The sequence below is a fragment of the Polyergus mexicanus genome, unplaced genomic scaffold, assembly GCF_030449975.1.
Source record: "Polyergus mexicanus isolate NDT 795.1 unplaced genomic scaffold, iyPolMexi1.0 SCAF_11, whole genome shotgun sequence".
In the NCBI taxonomy this organism is placed as follows: Eukaryota; Metazoa; Arthropoda; class Insecta; order Hymenoptera; family Formicidae; genus Polyergus; species Polyergus mexicanus.
The window spans coordinates 4031113-4049103 of record NW_027223331.1 but is presented as its reverse complement, the minus strand read 5'-3'; the positions used below and the strand labels follow the sequence as shown (position 1 = coordinate 4049103).

Sequence of the window (17991 nt, the reverse complement as noted above, 5' to 3'; positions counted from 1 at the left end):
TAAGTTTCCGAACTTTAATTATTTATTTCATAAGATTTATATGCGTTGCTGTTAATAAGCTTAATATTGAAACATAAAAAATCTGTATATATATATATATATATATATTATATATATAGTCGATCTTATATTTCTTAATCTTATAGATCACAATTTGTAAACGTATAAATGTATAATATTTTGATATAACTTGCGTATTATTTGTAAATCAATATTTATTCCATTAAAATAAGATAAAAAGTAAATTTTAACAAATAAAGGCTCCTAGGAAACAAATCATAAAATTAAGTTAGAAAAGAAAGGCAATCGGAGCCAGCGCAATAGGTGGGGCGCATATAACTTTATCGATTTAAACAAATCAGGTAAATTAAAGCGAACGTTTCTTTTCTTTGAACCATCTGCAGCACAAATATCCGAGTTTTACTTTGTAAAACACTATTACATTACTATTTGTTTTATTTTCCTCTGATGCGGATTCGTTAAAGCTACCGCGCTGAGCTTTGATTGCCTTTTTTATAACTTAATTTTATCGTTCCATTAAGTTTTAATTCTCGACAGGAAATATAATTTAATTAATTACAATTTAATGAATGTTGCATTATACCTGGAGAGACAAGAGTTTGTTTGCGTATGATAGCATAGATTGCATATTTTCTAATTAGTTCCAAATTTATTTGTTAGCTATTCGATATATACTGACTGCAGGTTCTTTATATATATAATTTTGTAAATGATCTATGTCTACTTATTGTTAATGATTTTTTCATAATATAAATAGTCACATGTGTGCGTTGTTTTATGAAGATAATTCAATCTAAAATGTATCATTTACACTCTATTATTCTTATACTATTAATAAGATATGACAATATTTTCTAGCATCTTAGAAGATATGTACATATATATTGAGAGATGTATTTTACAGAATTGTTGACTTATATTTTTGAAAATGTACGACTGTTATATAAATAAAATATTCTATTTCTCGAAAGAAAAGTTGCATCGAAAGTAGCAATAAATGTATATTACTTTTTGACCACCCGATATATTAGTTGAAGCGGCTTGACTCGAGATGCGCAGTCTCTGTACATGTTCAGTGATTCTCATTGTATAAGCAATCACTTATGTTTTACAAGCAGTTCAACACAATATTATATATATATATATATATTCAGAGATATATTTTGCGAAACTATTATTTCTCAATTTTGTTACGATTGTTATATAAATAAACAATTTTATTATAATAAAACTAATCCTCAATAATTTCGTTTTTCTTCTCTTTTCGCTAAATAATTCCCACCAAAAGCACATTTAGAAAATTATTCCATTTTAAAATAATTAAAATAAAACATATATCATATTTTATTTTCTTACATAATATTAAATACAGTAATATCATATAAAAAAAAAATAGAATTTGTATTATATTTTACGTAATTTTTTATATTTGTTACTTGCATTTTTAATTATAAAATGTTTTTAAATTAAATTGTTTCAATAAAAAATAATAATAATAATAATAATAATAGCTTGTTCATTATCTCTAAGAATTGTAGAAGAAAAAGTTATTGTGTAATATAATGATTGTGTCTGAGTGTATGAATGTATGTCTGTATATGGGAATGGGTGTGTGTATTAATGTATTTAATGTGTTATGTAATATAATATATAATGTAGTTACGCTGCTGATTCCTCGGCTTTTGATTGAGAACCTTCACATGAGGGCTTAATCTACGCTCAAGTCGTTCATGTTCTCAGTCGCAGTTATTCCGTTATATTGTAGATTGGTGCTGTTAACGCTACTGTTATATGAAACGTATAGCAATATAGTAAAAGCAAGAAAAGTGTCAGTGTTAGATTACTACGATACTATCACGTGTTACTCGTAATAAAATTATATATTGCAACAAATTATTGGCAATTGAATTTTATTGATGACGTGTTAATACAAAGTTATAATTCATGTATAAATCCAGATATTTGTGCATATATATGCAACGTAAACGAGAATTATAAAGTTTGAAATATTTAATATTTCTTGAGATTTTAATAAAATCTCTCCTCTTTTGCTCAAGGTATTAATATTTTATTCATAATGCTAATATATATAAAATAATTTAAAATTATGATAATAATATTATTGATATTAATATATACAAAAATATTATGCTGTGAAAAGGTAAAAGTGGAAAAAATTGTATCTACTTTATTCTTTTTTTTTTTTTGTAGAAACAGTGTTTGTGAAGTGATTTATATTGTGAATATAATGTGTTCCTAAATGTATATTTGATAAAATATTCATGATTGAATATCTCGAGATAATAAAAGATACACAATTTTAACTTACAAATACAGAGATATAATATTTCAGACATTTCAGATATTTACATTCCAGATTATTTTGTCACAAGAGTGACTTTAATTATGACTTTTATTTCTATTCTTAACTTTATCATTATACTTACTTATTTTATCTTTAACAATCTTGAGAAATAGTTTTTATCAGTTGTTGATCATCTGGTTATCTCTTGAAGATAAAGTTTATTCTGCAGCTTCTGTTAAAATCTGTGTGCCTGCATTCGAGAATTAGAGTTATAAATTAGAAGGAAAAAATTTGTTTCATATTTTTATTGCATATTTTTTTACTAGCATGATTTGCAAAATACGTCATTTGAATAAACATGTCTTTTAGAGATACGATATACACACATTGTAAATAATGTAATCTCGAGAAATCGTCCTCTCGATTTATCAGTATGTGTATATTTGTTTTTCCATAAGCAAGAGCACCTCTAAAAAAGTGTAAAAAAATATATATATATATATATATATATATATATCTAAAATTTTGATAAAATTAAAAGAAGATTGAAATTAAAATTAAATTATAAAAAGAATAATATTTTTAAAGATATACCGTGTGTTTTATATAGAAAGAAATAGGAAATATAAAATATTATTAAAAGTTCAAATAGAAATACAAATATAGTTTGCATTAAGAAGTGCAACCCTTATAGTTAAATAATACGAAAAATTTCTCTTTTTATTAGCGTAATCTACGCCCGCAAACAATGGGAAACAAAAAATTCCAATTTTCTATAGATCGCGGTGGCACGTTCACCGATATATATGCTAGATGTCCTGGAAGTAAAATCCGAGTTATGAAATTACTCTCGGTCGATCCAAATAATTACAATGACGCGCCGACAGAAGGCATTCGTAGAATATTGGAAGAGGTATGCATTATACATATATTAAAACTCATCGTGTGTGATTGAATGCATAATATTTTCGTATTTTGAAACTTATTAAAAAAAAAAAAAAAATCGTAGCAATCTTTTTATATAATAATTCAATAATTCGCAACATAGACGAAAGTAATATTGATCGCAATTAAAATAAGTTACACGTATAAAAGTTATAAGGAAAAACTTGTAAGCAATAAACAAAGATAAAATTGAATTGCGTTATATAAAATAGCATAATCGAATATATGAAATATTTTACACAATATTTCCTTAATCTTAAAATCTCAATATTTTTTTATACCTTTTATAATTGTTTTTTAATTTTAGGAAACCGGTATTAAAATTGATGGGGAGGTGGATATCGCTAATATAGAATGGATCAGAATGGGAACAACAGTCGCCACTAATGCACTGTTAGAAAGAAAAGGCGCAAAAATGGCGCTATTAATAAATAATGGTTTTGAGGATCTTCTATATATTGGTAATCAGTCACGGCCAAATATTTTTGATTTGGTTCGTATAATTGAATTCAACAAACATAATATTCGAAATTTCAAAATTGAGCAATTCGCGATATATAATTATCTCGAAATTTATCTCGATGCAGTACAATTGTATTTATTACTCATTCTATCTCGCGTTTGATTTATCTTTGATTAAATATTAACAGGAGATAGTAATGCCAGAGGTTTTGTACAAGTATGTGGTCGGCATAAAATGTAGGGTAATCCCAGCTCTGTCGGGAAAATGTCATATGGAGAATCAATCGTGGCGAAGGGTAAAGGGTTCTACCGGCGAAGATCTGTTTGTTACACAGGAACTCGATGAGGCAGAGTTAAAGGAAGATTTAAAAGAACTTCGGAATTTGGGAATCGAGAGTCTCGCTGTCGTTCTGATGCATAGCTATACGTTAGTAAATTATTTAAACAAAAATTTCTTTGCAACTGGCAATATTTTTCATAAAATCTTTTCTGAAAATATATCATCGGTACTATAATTTCATAAAATCTTAATTATATGCTTATTCTAATATTATATTGCTATTGTTATATGATATAGTTATGCGGCTCATGAAATCAGAATCGGCGAATTGGCTCGAGAAGCAGGTTTTTCGCAAGTGTCTCTGTCACACGAAGTTATGCCGATGACTAGAATAGTTCCTAGAGGCTTCACAGTATGTGCAGATGCTTATTTGACGCCGCACATAAAAAATTATTTACAAGTAATATTATTTTTTTAATTGCACATATAATGAATCTGCACGAAAAAATCTAGCGCGGTTAAGCTATATAATTCTATTTTCAACCTGTAATAAATAAATTATTAGGCCTTCTCTTCAGGATTTAAAGACAATTTGAAGAATGTAAACGTACTGTTTATGCAAAGCGATGGCGGATTAACACCTATGGATTCGTAAATATTTAAATCTATTTCTTGAACAAAAAAAAAAAAATTTTTTTTTTTTTTTATCTTGATATTAATCAAAATTGTATCTTGTTGACGTATTAGCTTTAATGGATCACGTGCTATACTTTCTGGGCCAGCTGGTGGTGTCGTGGGATATGCAATGACGACTTATGGAAAGGAGACTAATTTACCAGTGATCGGATTCGATATGGGTGGTACATCGACCGATGTAAGCCGATACGGAGGAAGCTACGAGCATGTTTACGAGAGTACTACAGCCGGCATCGCTATACAAGCCCCACAGGTGAAAATCTTTTTTTAAGATAATAATTTCAATAAATATATAAAATATATCTTGAATATGATTAATCTTTTACTTTATCTCCTCGAGAGATCATTTCTCGGTTTATTTGAATAAAAATTGGGTTGAAGTTGGATGTGAATACAGTTGCGGCGGGAGGTGGATCGATGCTTTTCTTTAGATCGGGTCTTTTCGAAGTTGGGCCTGAGAGCGCGGGGGCTCATCCTGGTCCCGCGTGTTACAAGAAGAATGGTCCATTGACTGTGACGGACGCGAATCTCGTATTGGGTCGTTTGCTACCCGAATACTTTCCGCAAATTTTTGGGCCTCAGGAAAATGAGCCGCTCGATGTATCTCGTACGTTGACTATGTTCGCAGAACTTACATACGAGGTAACCTTTTGATGTATAAAGATAAGATCATCTCTCAAACATTAGCATCTCTCTTTTCTATTTTTAAGCAAAAATATTTCTATTTTATCTTATGTAAAAAAATAAATTCCGTAAATTCATTTGACATATTACAGATCAATGAATTCTTGAAGAAGAATGAAGCAATGTCGGTCGATGAAGTAGCCATGGGATTTATTAGAGTCGCGAACGAGACCATGTGCCGACCAATCCGCGCTTTGACTCAGGTATATTTAAATAATGTCAGCTCATAATTTTTCTTGCAATAAGAATGTGCTATTATCGTGGTAATGTGTTGTATGTCGTATTATTTTTAAATTATCTTTATATAATTTTTTTCATGAAACAGGCAAAGGGTTACGATACTTCCCGTCATGTTCTGGCATGCTTCGGCGGTGCTGGAGGACAACATGCCTGCGCAATCGCTCGCTCGTTGGGCATAAGCACGGTTTTTGTTCATAAATATGCCGGTATATTATCAGCTTACGGAATGGCATTAGCCGACGTTGTCGAGGAGGCACAAGAGCCAAGCGCCGAAGCTTACGAATACGGTGATTTATAATTCAATTATATAATAATTCATTTATTAATAATTTTTTAAAATATAATTATACATATTAATTTCACGTCGCGACGCTACCGCGTCGCTTGATAATAACGAGTTCCATTTTGCGTGTTTCTATTACTATACTTTCCGCTTCGTATTATTCTATAGAAAGTTTTGCCCGTTTGGACGATCGTTTGGATGCGATGGAAGCCAAAGTTAGAAGCAAACTCCGTGCGCAAGGATTTGCTGATTGTCAAATAAAAACGGAACCATTTCTACACTTACGTTACGATGGTACCGATTGCGCTTTAATGTGCACTTCTGTAAATCAGAACTCAAGCACCATCACCAGACACGGAGATTTTCTTACTCCTTTTCTAGAAAGGTAAGTCTTCTAGTCTAAGAATTTGAAGAAATAATTTATTTAATTGCTTAACTTGTAAATTCTCTTTTGATTAAGATATAAGACAGAGTTTGGTTTTACCATACCAGGGCGCAAGATTCTGGTTAATGATGTGAGAGTTCGAGGAATTGGCAAAACTGAAATTCCGGAGGATCCCGTATTACCCCCTTCACAAGCTTCTCCGAAAGCTGAAAAGGTTAGATGATGATAGATGTATCGATAATTTTACATGTTCATTAAACTAATATTTTCTATATTTTAATTGCAATTCAATGTTTCAAACTTAATATTGTATATATTGGATGTTGTTAAATAAAAAAAAATTCCAAAATGTTTTGAATTTTCCAAGACTACCATGGTATATTTCGAAAGCGGCTATCAGGAAACCAGCGTCTATCAATTGAATTCATTATCTCCTGGAAATATCTTACACGGTCCTGTCATTATTATGGATAGTTTGAGCACACTTTTAGTAGAGCCAGATTGTACGGCAGAAATTACTTGTCGCGGAGACGTAAAAATTACGATTGCAAAAGGTCTGCAAACAACAATTACCACTGATCTTGATACGATTCAACTCAGTATCTTTTCGCATCGTTTCATGAGCATTGCCGAACAAATGGGTCGGTATGTATTGTATATCAGTTAATAATTTCAATTTTATAAAAATAATATGATTCCATCTCTGCTCCTTCAGAGATTGCTAGATAATATTCTTAATTTTTAATAGAGTACTTCAAAGAACTTCGATCTCTACCAATATTAAAGAGCGATTGGATTTCTCGTGTGCGATTTTTGGTCCCGATGGCGGTCTCGTTTCAAACGCACCTCATATCCCAGTACATCTGGGCGCCATGCAAGAAACCGTGCAATATCAGATGAAAGTATTCAAGGGCGAATTCTCGCCGGGAGACGTTATTCTCTCTAATCATCCGTCAGCAGGTGGTTCTCATCTCCCAGATCTGACGATCATCACGCCAGTATTTTACAAGTCTGTATATCATTTACGCATATATAAAAAAGTTCTCTCTGAAAAATATTACATATACGAGCGCCGTACTCATTTTAAATATGATGTATTAACGAATATAATTTAATTTGATGAAAATTAAGTATGCAAATTTTTTTTTATGCAGAAATCTGCCTACGCCGGTATTCTTCGTGGCTAGTAGAGGTCATCACGCTGACATTGGTGGCATTACGCCGGGCTCGATGCCACCGCATTCAACAAGTTTGGATCAGGTACGAGAATACTGTCATCCAATGCTAACATTATACAAAAATTGTACATATATATAAAAAATTTTTGTATAGGAAGGCGCTGTTTTTAAAAGTTTTCTAGTAGTACATAAGGGCATATTTCAAGAAAAAGAACTGACAGATGCTTTGATGGCGCCGGGCAAAATACCGGGAAATTCGGGAACACGAAACCTTTCGAACAATATTAGTGATATCAAAGCTCAAATCGCAGCAAATCAAAAAGTATAATTATTTCTATAAAATTTATATGAATCTATAATTTTCTTATTTTTATTTTCTCTCTCTCTCTCTCTCATTCTACAATAAAGATTGTATCTCAAGTTGTAATTTTTGCAAATAAGATTCGTATATAAACCGATTTTCTTTTTTGTAAGGGTTCACAGCTGGTAAACGAACTGATCGATATGTATAGTCTCAAAGTAGTTCAAGCGTACATGGGTCATATCCAACGTAACGCCGAAGTAGCCGTTCGAGAAATGTTAAAATCGATAGGTACAAGGATTAAGATGCGAAGACAGAAAGAAACCGACATTGATGCCATTGATTATCTCGATGATGGCAGTCCTATCAAACTACATGTGGATCTCGATTTGAAAAAGGGTGAAGCAGTTTTCGATTTTCGGTATGTTTTTCTAATTGAGTTACTCGCTATTTATTTTTTTTTAATCTATCAACAATTTGCCATTTTACCGTTGTTCTATTACAATTTTTATGCTCTAAATATAACCATTAAAAAAAAAAAAAAAAAAAAAAAAAAAAACTACCGTATTTTCCTATTTTTTTAATCGCTTTTTGCGAAATTCTGTATGTTAATCTGCGTGTAATAATTTTATATATTTTACAAATTGTATTAATTCACAAGAAAATATTTGTGAATTTACAGTGGAACGGGTTATGAAGTATGGGGTAACTGCAACGCACCGCGTGCCATAACTTTGTCTGCGATAATTTATTGTTTAAGGTGTATGGTCGGTCGAGACATACCATTAAATCAGGTAACATCCTCTCAGGCCTTCTTATAGAGAGATTCAACGATAAATTCGTACCAGTGTCATTTTCTTTATAGGGCTGTTTGAAGCCGGTAAAGGTAATTATTCCTGAAGGATCGTTACTCGACCCTTCGGAGGGCGCCGCGGTGGTCGGCGGCAATGTCCTGACATCTCAGCGTATTGTTGACGTAATCCTAACAGCTTTCGAAATTTGCGCAGCCTCACAGGGTTGTATGAACAACGTAACCCTCGGCACCGAAGATTGGGGTTACTACGAAACGGTTGCTGGTGGTAGTGGAGCAGTAAGATAATTACAAGTTTAAATCAAATGATATATTTATATTTGAGTTTTAAATACGTATTTGTAGTATTTATTTTAAACAATTTTAAAGAAAAGAAAAAAGTTTGGAAAACAATTTTTTCTTTTATAAAAAAATTAAAAGAAAGATATAAAAACAATTATTGCGAATGATAATCGATAATATATGCATACAATATATTATATATTACAAAGATTTGTATAAGATAAAAAAGATGTCTTGCATTTTATTCTAATTTATGATATTTATAAATTAATATATTGTTTAATGTTACTGTGTAACAGACTTTTTTTTAACAAATATTGTACGTTTGTGTTCTCGCAGGGGCCGACATGGGACGGCAGAAGTGGCGTTCACACGCATATGACTAATACTAGAATCACCGATCCAGAAATATTGGAACTTCGCTATCCGGTTATACTTAATCGGTTTTCGCTTCGATTTGGAAGTGGTGGTAATGGGGCGTATATTGGCGGTGACGGTGTTGTGCGTGAGATGATATTTAGGTAATTAAAAAGACAGTGTTTAATCTTAAATATATATAAATATTTTTCATTTGTATAAATTTTTTTCCGAGTAAAAAATTCAATTTTGACATTGATAACGAATTATTGCGTTGCCTTCATTCATAAGTATTGTTGAACATTCGTTTACAGAGCTCCGATAACCTTATCGGTATTAACCGAACGGAGGGTGCATCATCCACCTGGATATGATGACGGGGAGGAAGGGGCATGTGGCTTAAATATTTTGAGGAGGGCTGACGGCAGACGAATCAACTTAGGTCCGAAAGCTGCCATTCCAGTCTATGCAGGGGTAAGCAATTTTACATCTTTCAAGTATGTAAATTATGATGAATGTCGGAAAGAATTGATTTTGCAAATAATTGCATAAAAAAGAGATAATAATTCAGATTTTGTTATAATGATATAAATTGTATAGATACTTTACATAAAAATAAAACAGCACATCTATATATAATTGTTATAAAGTATAATTACGCCGATATTAACAAGCAGACAATTGATATACATTTATTTCTCTCGGAGAAGTAATTGCATAATAAAGTTTAAAGTCAGCGTAGCAGAGAAGAGAATTTAAGGGATACGAAGAGATGAAGATACTCTATCTTTAGTAACGAAGAAATCTTCTATAGTTTATGTCGGCTCGTAAAGATTTTATCCCGGTAGATAGAATCTGCAGCCTACCGCACTTTGTACATTGCCACGCAGCCAGGGGTAAAACAATTTCCTTTGCAGTTGTGTGCGCGTGTTATTATAGATAGTAAGTCGTGTTTTAAGTATGTCGTGAAAACACCACCGTTGAAACATAATTCTCAATTATAAAATGAACGGAACAAAAATTTTTTCCAAACCGTACGATTTTATGGATTGGAAAATATTTTGACTTGAAAAACTTATAAGAATTTAAAAAAATGTCAGGATAATGTATATAATTAAAACAATATATAGTATAGTCTTCAATATATGTATATAATATATTTCTTCTTAACATTTTCTACGAAAATTTCTTACGTTTATCATAACATTTTAATTCATTATTATTAGAAGTTATGGTTTATAAGCATATATCAAATATCATAAATGCCTTAATATGTTTCTCTAGCTAAATCTTTCAAAATTTTTCTCTTGTCCTGTTAAAAGAAGCCGCGCATTGTACATTCTCGCAGAGACCTGCGCCTTGCGATTTCTATAATACTCGTTTTCTCAAGCAAGATAAAAAAATATGAGACGGATCGAGGAAAGATGGATGAAATACAGTAGTAAGGGGAAGAGGCAATATAAACTATACAAGCGCGCGCATTAGTTGACGCCAGAAAAATTTCTTTTCGCAGTTATCGGAGCACGAAAGCCGACAGCGTACATACATTTATATTTCGGAAAATTTTGTAGCGCCGTGGAATGTAGGTGGCAATTACCATGCAGATATATAAACCGGAATTTGCCGGTACTTTTGCTTCTTTAGTTAGGTTACCCATGTTTTTCTTTTGAGGCTCGTAAAAAAATATTAATAAAAAGTTTCTATCTTTTTCGCATTTAAAACGGCATCTTTATGGTCGTTATCGTCGAAAAATATTCCACGCGTTAGTGGTGCGTCTCGTTAAAAAGCGGATTGATACAGAATTCTGAGAATGGAGATAAAAAGAATTCTTAATGCGATTATATTTAAAAATTATAGTTTGTAATTATACAAGTATCGTGTGGACAGAATATAGTTTTCATTTGTCACGGTCTTCTATGTCGTCTAAATTAAAATGCGTAAATACTAAATATTATAAATTCTCCGCGCGCCTACATGTCCGTATAATTGAAAAGAAAATATTTATAGAGATAATTTTAATAATGCTATTTTTATAATATATTACGCTTTACGATTAAATGATAGATTCGTACATAAATATTTTCGCTTGCCGTTTTTCTGGATATATTGTATATAATGTTTGAAAATTTTCTATTTATAAATCAAAAAATATTTTGTTTCTCCGTCACGTGATTTGCATTATAAATCTCCATTAATATGCGATATGATTTTACGGCAAGAGCGTAAGCAATTTTCCAAAAATTTTGATGACGTTATTTTGTGGTACGATATTGTATCGAAGTTACGATAGAATAGTTTCCAGCGGTTTGGTCAAAAGTTGAGATGCACATAGCTGTGTATGAATGTGTAAAAACCAGTAGCGGCGTACGTTACTGCTCTTATCGCGCTTCTCACTACATTTAATAATTATAAACTTGCAATATAATGATGGTAAGTTTGATTGTTGGCGATACTTTGTAATATAATAAAATACACCTTTATCTATTAAAATATCTATTAGCACGTTATAAAATGTATATCTTTACATTAATAATAATATTCAATGCACAATGGCAATATAAAAGTAACAAATACACGACAGCAGCAATAATTATTGTTATATTTTATCTAATTGTGTACGTATATGTCTTGCATTTTATATTAATAAAATTAAAATATAATATTGTATGTTTTTTTTTTTTTTTTTTAAATTAGTATATTGTAATAAAGGAGAAACGTTATATAAATCAACTTTTAGCTTTTATATTGCCAATGTAGTAGTTTTATTTCAATAAATATGTAATTATTATTATTAAGAAAAAACTAAGCTAACAATTTTTCATAAAATTTTCTTAACAGGATAGATTTATTATGGAAACTCCAGGTGGTGGTGGTTACGGTCCCGTTGGCAAAGAAGGACAAGTAAAGGAACCTTCAGTTCTATCTTCGAAAGTTTACGACTCTCGGCGTCTAACAACAAGACTTTCATCAAAATACGAACGTTCGAGATCTAGCAAAAGTTTGCGCAATTTCACAGAGCGCGGAAGTCTTTTTGAGTATCGTATGGCTCAGGAATCTGTTTAATAATATAATAATAGTTATTGCCATAAGAGCGATAAATTCTAATCACATTTTCTGTGAAAATACATTCCGGAAAAGCGTATGTGACCGACATTAAATATGGAGATGTATAATATCAGTAAACTGATTCATTTTCATCAGTTGAATATAACAATGTTCATGAATATAAAAAATAATGCAGTAATAAATTGATGCAGTAATATAAAAAAAAAAAAATATTTTATAATTATATGGAATTGTGGCAAAATAATTGTTAAGATATAATATTATATGATTTGTTGTAATTTGGATGCGGAATTTTTACGATTCTTTCTATTGTAGATGCAAAGTGCTGAGGAATTTAACTAACTTTTCTCAACAATTCGTTTGCGCATGCAGTATATTGTTTCTGCTTTATGAAAAAGATAAACCAAAGTATGTATCTAAGAATAAAGAAAATCTATTTTCCAATTATATTAATCGTATTGCCGATGCTATTAGATTATTTTAATGCACTTACGATAAACAGAACAATCCGTTACAAAACTTATAGAATTTTGCGTCTTGTTATGTCTTCTTATTTTAATGTATGCGTTATATAATGTGCGTGTCATATTTTTTTCTTCTCATGTATTAAAAGAATGTTTCAATTATTATATATTATTAAGCATTTATTTTAATAAAAATATTCTCATATTCTATTTTTGCAAGTCATCATTAAATTTTTTTAAATATTTTCCATGAAAGATATTATCCCAATAATAATGTTTTATTTTTCATATTTTTATCATTTATTTGATTTGTACCATCGCTTCCAAGTCGATTGGTTTGCGTCCTCGAGGAATCGTCAATTCCTAAAGGAATTAAATCTGCTGTGGTTAATTTCCTCGATTTGCTAGTCCGTTCGATTTGCGGCAGGTGCAAGATGGCCGTCGTTTCATTTCCGGCACGAGTAATTACTGACCGAAATGTCATCGCGGTGACCTACATAGTGGCGGGATTATGATTGCATTTCCATAAAACATTATTCAAGTTCTTCTAACAATTTGCTGGCAAAAGATTCTTTTTTTTTTGTACGCCTTCAAAATATGATGACATTGTAAAAAAATATTTGTATTATCTTTTTACGTTTAAATATTATTTATAAATTTAAAGAAATTAATATATATATATATAAATGTTAAATATTATATATATCAAATATAAATATATATTAAATATTTGGCCACTTTAAAAGCGAAGAAACGCAAAATGAAAAAGTTTTATATATTTAATAATACATATTTAATAATACATATATTTTGTACATGTCATTTTATTTTTCCAATTACATTTTAATCGTGCACGCGTGATACAATACTTTTACGTAATACTAAAATCTGTAATTTTATTGGTCTCGATGAGAAAGACATAATTTCGACGAATGAAATTGAAACGACGTATTCTGCGATAAGTGTCTTTTTCACGATGATATATACCATGGTAGCTGGGTACGATTATTCTTGTCGCTGAATAGGAGACGGATGAATAGGAATGTGGAAGTCGCTAGTAAAAAGGGCAAGACATCGGTAAACTCGAGAGGTGACATCGATCGATATTTTACAATGAAATGGAAATCGAAGCGAACACTTCGACAGTAGAACGAGAAAGCACGCGGAATGCAAACATTTGCGAACAAATTTTTATGGCGTGATTTTGACGAAGTTGTTGCGAACCACAGCACTGGAATCGGCACTATTCTTAAAAAAAGAACTCATCTCATCGAGATTTCACCGTTTGAAACTCTTATGGTACCGTGTGCTCTTTATGGATGCGATAGTTCCTTCTCGAGATCTCGTCTCAGTGGGTTGGGAAACAATTTCTTATTCTTTCCACTCTGCTGTTCGACAGTCGTAAAAGATCATGATATTGGGCGAGGCTATTGAAATTCTACTTTATAATTTCATCATTTTAGATTAGAAGATTATGCGATATATGTGTGAAATTGAACACGTAATATGGTAGTAATGAAGAGAACTAACGTCTATATATTTTGAGAAAACGAATTGTGTTCTCTCTCTTTTATGAAGAGAAAAGTGTCTACGTTTCTATAAATATAAACTACATTAATATTCAAAGTTAATTAAAGATTTCAATAATTTGAAAATATATAAAAACATATTCCTAGGATGAATTTAATAATTTTTGCTTTTATGTTTTTGTTATATAAATTATTGTACAAATATAATATGTATAAAAAAGAATCATATATAATTAATTTAATCTACAAGATTAATGACTATGTAATTTTAAAATATGTTAAGAATTTACATATTACAATCGTATCTAAATAATATAATACATTATACATTAATTTTTATATTTAATTTTGTATCATGTACACTGCTTTTTTTTTGTAACATCTAATTATGCTGTAACATAGTCTGACGTAAAATACATCAAAAAGTTTCATCACGTATTACGTGGAGTCGGTGCCACCATGCAGCTCATTAGAGCACATTGAGCACGACATGGGATGCAAAAGTGTTCTCCCGCGTTTAAAATAATTCCGACTGTCGTGTATCACGTCTTGGACATTCGCTAAATTGCATTTATGCGCATCTAATCTAAGATATACTCGTATATATATATATATATATATATATATATATATATATATATATATATATAAATTACATGACAAAGGTGAAAAGAAAACGCAAATAAAAATAATACGTCTTTCTATGAGAAACCTTTACGCATGCAAAAATACAACACACAAGAATCGGCAACGTTGATGGTGGTTTACATATTCGCGATATGCTCAGAACAAATATGCACGCAAAAGTTTATTCAGTGTATACAAAAAAATGATAAAAGAGAAATGTATACATATTCTTCGCTTGCATTTGTGCACAAACATACACAGATGAAAGGATAGTATTATTCCGGAATGTAATTTTAATCATACGTGCGTTTCTGTATAAGTTAGTTTGCGGAAATATACGCGCCATTGATAGCTGTTTTAATTCCGTTTGCGAAATCTATCTTCATATTGTACATCGCCGACAACAATCTCCCCGTTTTTTTTTTCCACGAAAACACAGGAGAATCATATGTATGTAGATTTTCTCGTTTTCCGCCTCATCCACAGTCGTTTTTCGCTAGCTTTTGCATACGAGACGCGTTCTTTTCACCAACAGCGAGAACATGATGAGAATATTTTTGAGAGTTGGTTGTCATTCAATATACAACAATTCTTAATATATGCGACTGTACGTATGTTAAACTTTTAATAAAGTATCTGACTTTGGACATTTTGATTTCTCTTTTTCTCTCTCTCTCTCTCTTCATATTTCTATTTGTTCTACATTAAAGAAAAAATTATGCAGTTGACATCTATCATGCACAAAACATTAACGTAGCAAGATTTGCAAGAAATAAGACAGTATTGTGTGCATGTTTTACTTTCATGTGCATCAGGATAAATGGAAAGACGATACAAAAATCGACCGGAATGGAAATGCATTTCTCGCAAAGGCATTGTTACGCGGGCAACTTTCATGCCGTCGGCTTTTCCCTTCGTTTCCCTCCTTTTTTTTTTTATTTTTCAACTATTCGACAAAGTGTTTCTTCTGGTTCTATTCTCGCGAGGTTTTGTAGCTTTTCGATCCGCTTCACTTTTAACTAACTGTTTCGCATGCCCGTTTTTACAAAAATAAAGAATAAAAAAAAAGAATTATATATAACACAACGGAAAACACACTATTCAGTAACGTATAAAAATATACCATATATCTGTAATATTTTATATTTTAATATGTTGATATGTTCAATATTTATAATTTCAACTAATCTCCGCCATGAGTATTAATTAAATAATCTCGCTAAATATTTGCACACATATTTAAACAGATATTTAATAACTTTACGTTTATTTGAGAAATTAAAAATAATTTTTATATTATAACATAAGTACACATATGTCAGTAGCAAAAATTAATTGGCGATAATAGATGATGACACAAATAATTTTACATATTGTATATTTAAAAAATTAAAACAATCGAGAGAGAAAGAACCGTGATTTTCATTTGAGTCTACGTTATTGATTAACGTACATCATAAAGAGGTTAATGTTTCGATATGTATTATGCTGCTGAATTTATAAAATCATTTTTATAAGATTTAGCGAAGTTATGTCTTCCATCATAAAATTTCATTGTGCGTTAATAAAAAATCTAAAGTTATCAAAGCGGAATTTCGCACAGAATCAGTGTGGTTGCGGAAATAAAGAAACCTGGGGGTTTATTTTGAGAAAATTAGCATTCGAATGGACAGGATACAACAAATACGGGCTTTACACACACGATGTCATAGATTACAACGATCCTATAGTATGCGAAGCGCTACGTCGATTACCAATGGATATGGTGGACGCTAGGAATTTCAGGTATATATATATCATAGATTTATTGTTAGTATGGATTCTCAGTACTAGGGAAAACAAGATTCTCTTTCTCTACATAATTCTATATAAAAAAAAAATATATATATATATATATAAACAGTATGTACATCATAAATATTTTTATACGTAAAGTTATGAATTTTCATAAGCTTGAAAAAGAGAGAAAAGGGAAATGAAAGAGAAAGAGAGTATTTTCCTCCTTTTTTTTTCTCTTTAACATGTTATTAAATAGCTGTGTAACCGCGATTGCAAGTTTGATCTCATTAACAATTAAAATTCGAAATTAAAATTTACAATCTTAACAGTTATTCAGCCAACGTCGTATATTACTTTTTTAAACTTCGCAGCAACTTGTAGATTCTTTAAGATTTATCTCGGATATGAATGGTTGGCTTGACGAGAATGCCATCGGATGCGTCAGCGTATCGCAGGACGCTTCAAAGACTTTCTAAGGCACCACTTTTATTAAGTGCTAAATTCGCTTAACGAGGTCTTAATTTGAGACCCAGTAGTCAGCGCCCGTATTCTACTTTTGATATCTGTTTGCGACGGGTAGTTTTATTTCCGGCACGTGTGCTTTTCTAAAATTGTTTTTCTTTTTCTGTCTACGAATTAGAAAAGAGAAAAAGAGAGAGAGACAGACATTCTTGTGCTTTTTTTTTTATTATAAGCTTCAGGAGTAATCACTTTGCAACTATATATGTAGCCAATTTTCAATTAAGGTTCTTCAGCGGTTATCAAATAAAGACATTTAGTAGTTTTGTACGTTTTGCAGACTCATACGTGCTATGCAACTGAGTTTTCTGAAGATACATCTGCCCAAAGAAAAGTGGATCACATATGACCAGGATTTGGAATATCGATATCTTGATCCGTACATGAAGGAGATCGAGGCTGAGCAAGCTGAGATAAATGAGTTTGATTACCACAATTACAGTGATAACGATTCGCCAAGTGGCAAAGTGAAATAAGAAAAAAATTCTGTGGTTCTCCCTCTCTCTCAATGTACATATATCAATAAATCAAATATTTTACATAGAATATCCTTTTAAACCAATTTTACAAATTAGTTTTTGCGAATAATTTGTTATAAAAAAATACAATTTCTCTTCCCTATATAAAGAAATATATATAAAGAAATTTTGGATAAAGCTTCTATTTTAAAGCATTATTTTTAGTTAAATAATATGATTATCTTCAATGAATTAATGTATAATACATGAAATAATGTTCCTGAAATAAAGTCAATAATAAAATAATTTGTTGAATAAA

At 30.8% G+C, this 17991-nt stretch overlaps 2 protein-coding genes across 3 annotated transcripts; both read left to right on the top strand.

Annotated features, from left to right (window-relative positions):
* The first annotated feature begins 1778 nt into the window (after nt 1–1778).
* On the top strand, nt 1779–12829 carry LOC138937563 (5-oxoprolinase). Of its 2 annotated transcripts, XM_070303945.1 has the most exons (22): nt 1779–2078; nt 3054–3239; nt 3579–3764; nt 3922–4160; nt 4311–4473; nt 4579–4664; nt 4761–4962; nt 5091–5351; nt 5486–5596; nt 5719–5920; nt 6085–6301; nt 6377–6515; nt 6669–6946; nt 7050–7310; nt 7456–7561; nt 7634–7801; nt 7954–8201; nt 8463–8574; nt 8646–8870; nt 9213–9394; nt 9545–9704; nt 12069–12829. In XM_070303945.1, exons 2-22 carry the CDS (start codon nt 3075–3077, stop codon nt 12291–12293), a joined length of 3936 nt encoding a protein of 1311 aa, XP_070160046.1. In that variant the 5' UTR covers nt 1779–2078; nt 3054–3074; the 3' UTR covers nt 12294–12829. The 2 variants fall into 2 exon arrangements, with proteins under 2 accessions (XP_070160046.1, XP_070160047.1); XM_070303946.1 differs by lacking the exons at nt 1779–2078; nt 3054–3239; nt 3579–3764; nt 3922–4160 and having other exon boundaries at nt 4329–4473; nt 4592–4664; nt 12069–12828.
* A 963-nt stretch (nt 12830–13792) lies between these two features.
* LOC138937843 (cytochrome b-c1 complex subunit 7) lies at nt 13793–17690 on the top strand. The gene is made up of 3 exons (XM_070304491.1): nt 13793–13837; nt 16520–16701; nt 17495–17690. The coding sequence occupies exons 1-3, from the start codon at nt 13793–13795 to the stop codon at nt 17688–17690; spliced, it is 423 nt and encodes a 140-aa protein (XP_070160592.1).
* Nucleotides 17691–17991: the final 301 nt, after the last annotated feature.

What these genes read in the sequence shown, in the direction of transcription:
- LOC138937843 (XM_070304491.1), top strand. Translation starts at nt 13,793, where the DNA reads ATGAATAGGAATGTGGAAGTCGCTAGTAAAAAGGGCAAGACATCG. An exon ending in GTAAAAAGGGCAAGACATCG is followed by an intron (nt 13,838 to 16,519) that starts GTAAACTCGAGA and finishes AATTTCGCACAG; the next exon opens with AATCAGTGTGGTTGCGGAAA. An exon ending in GTGGACGCTAGGAATTTCAG is followed by an intron (nt 16,702 to 17,494) that starts GTATATATATAT and finishes TACGTTTTGCAG; the next exon opens with ACTCATACGTGCTATGCAAC.
- LOC138937563 (XM_070303945.1), top strand. Translation starts at nt 3,075, where the DNA reads ATGGGAAACAAAAAATTCCAATTTTCTATAGATCGCGGTGGCACGTTC. An exon ending in GTTCTGATGCATAGCTATAC is followed by an intron (nt 4,161 to 4,310) that starts GTTAGTAAATTA and finishes TATATGATATAG; the next exon opens with TTATGCGGCTCATGAAATCA. An exon ending in TCGCTATACAAGCCCCACAG is followed by an intron (nt 4,963 to 5,090) that starts GTGAAAATCTTT and finishes ATTGGGTTGAAG; the next exon opens with TTGGATGTGAATACAGTTGC.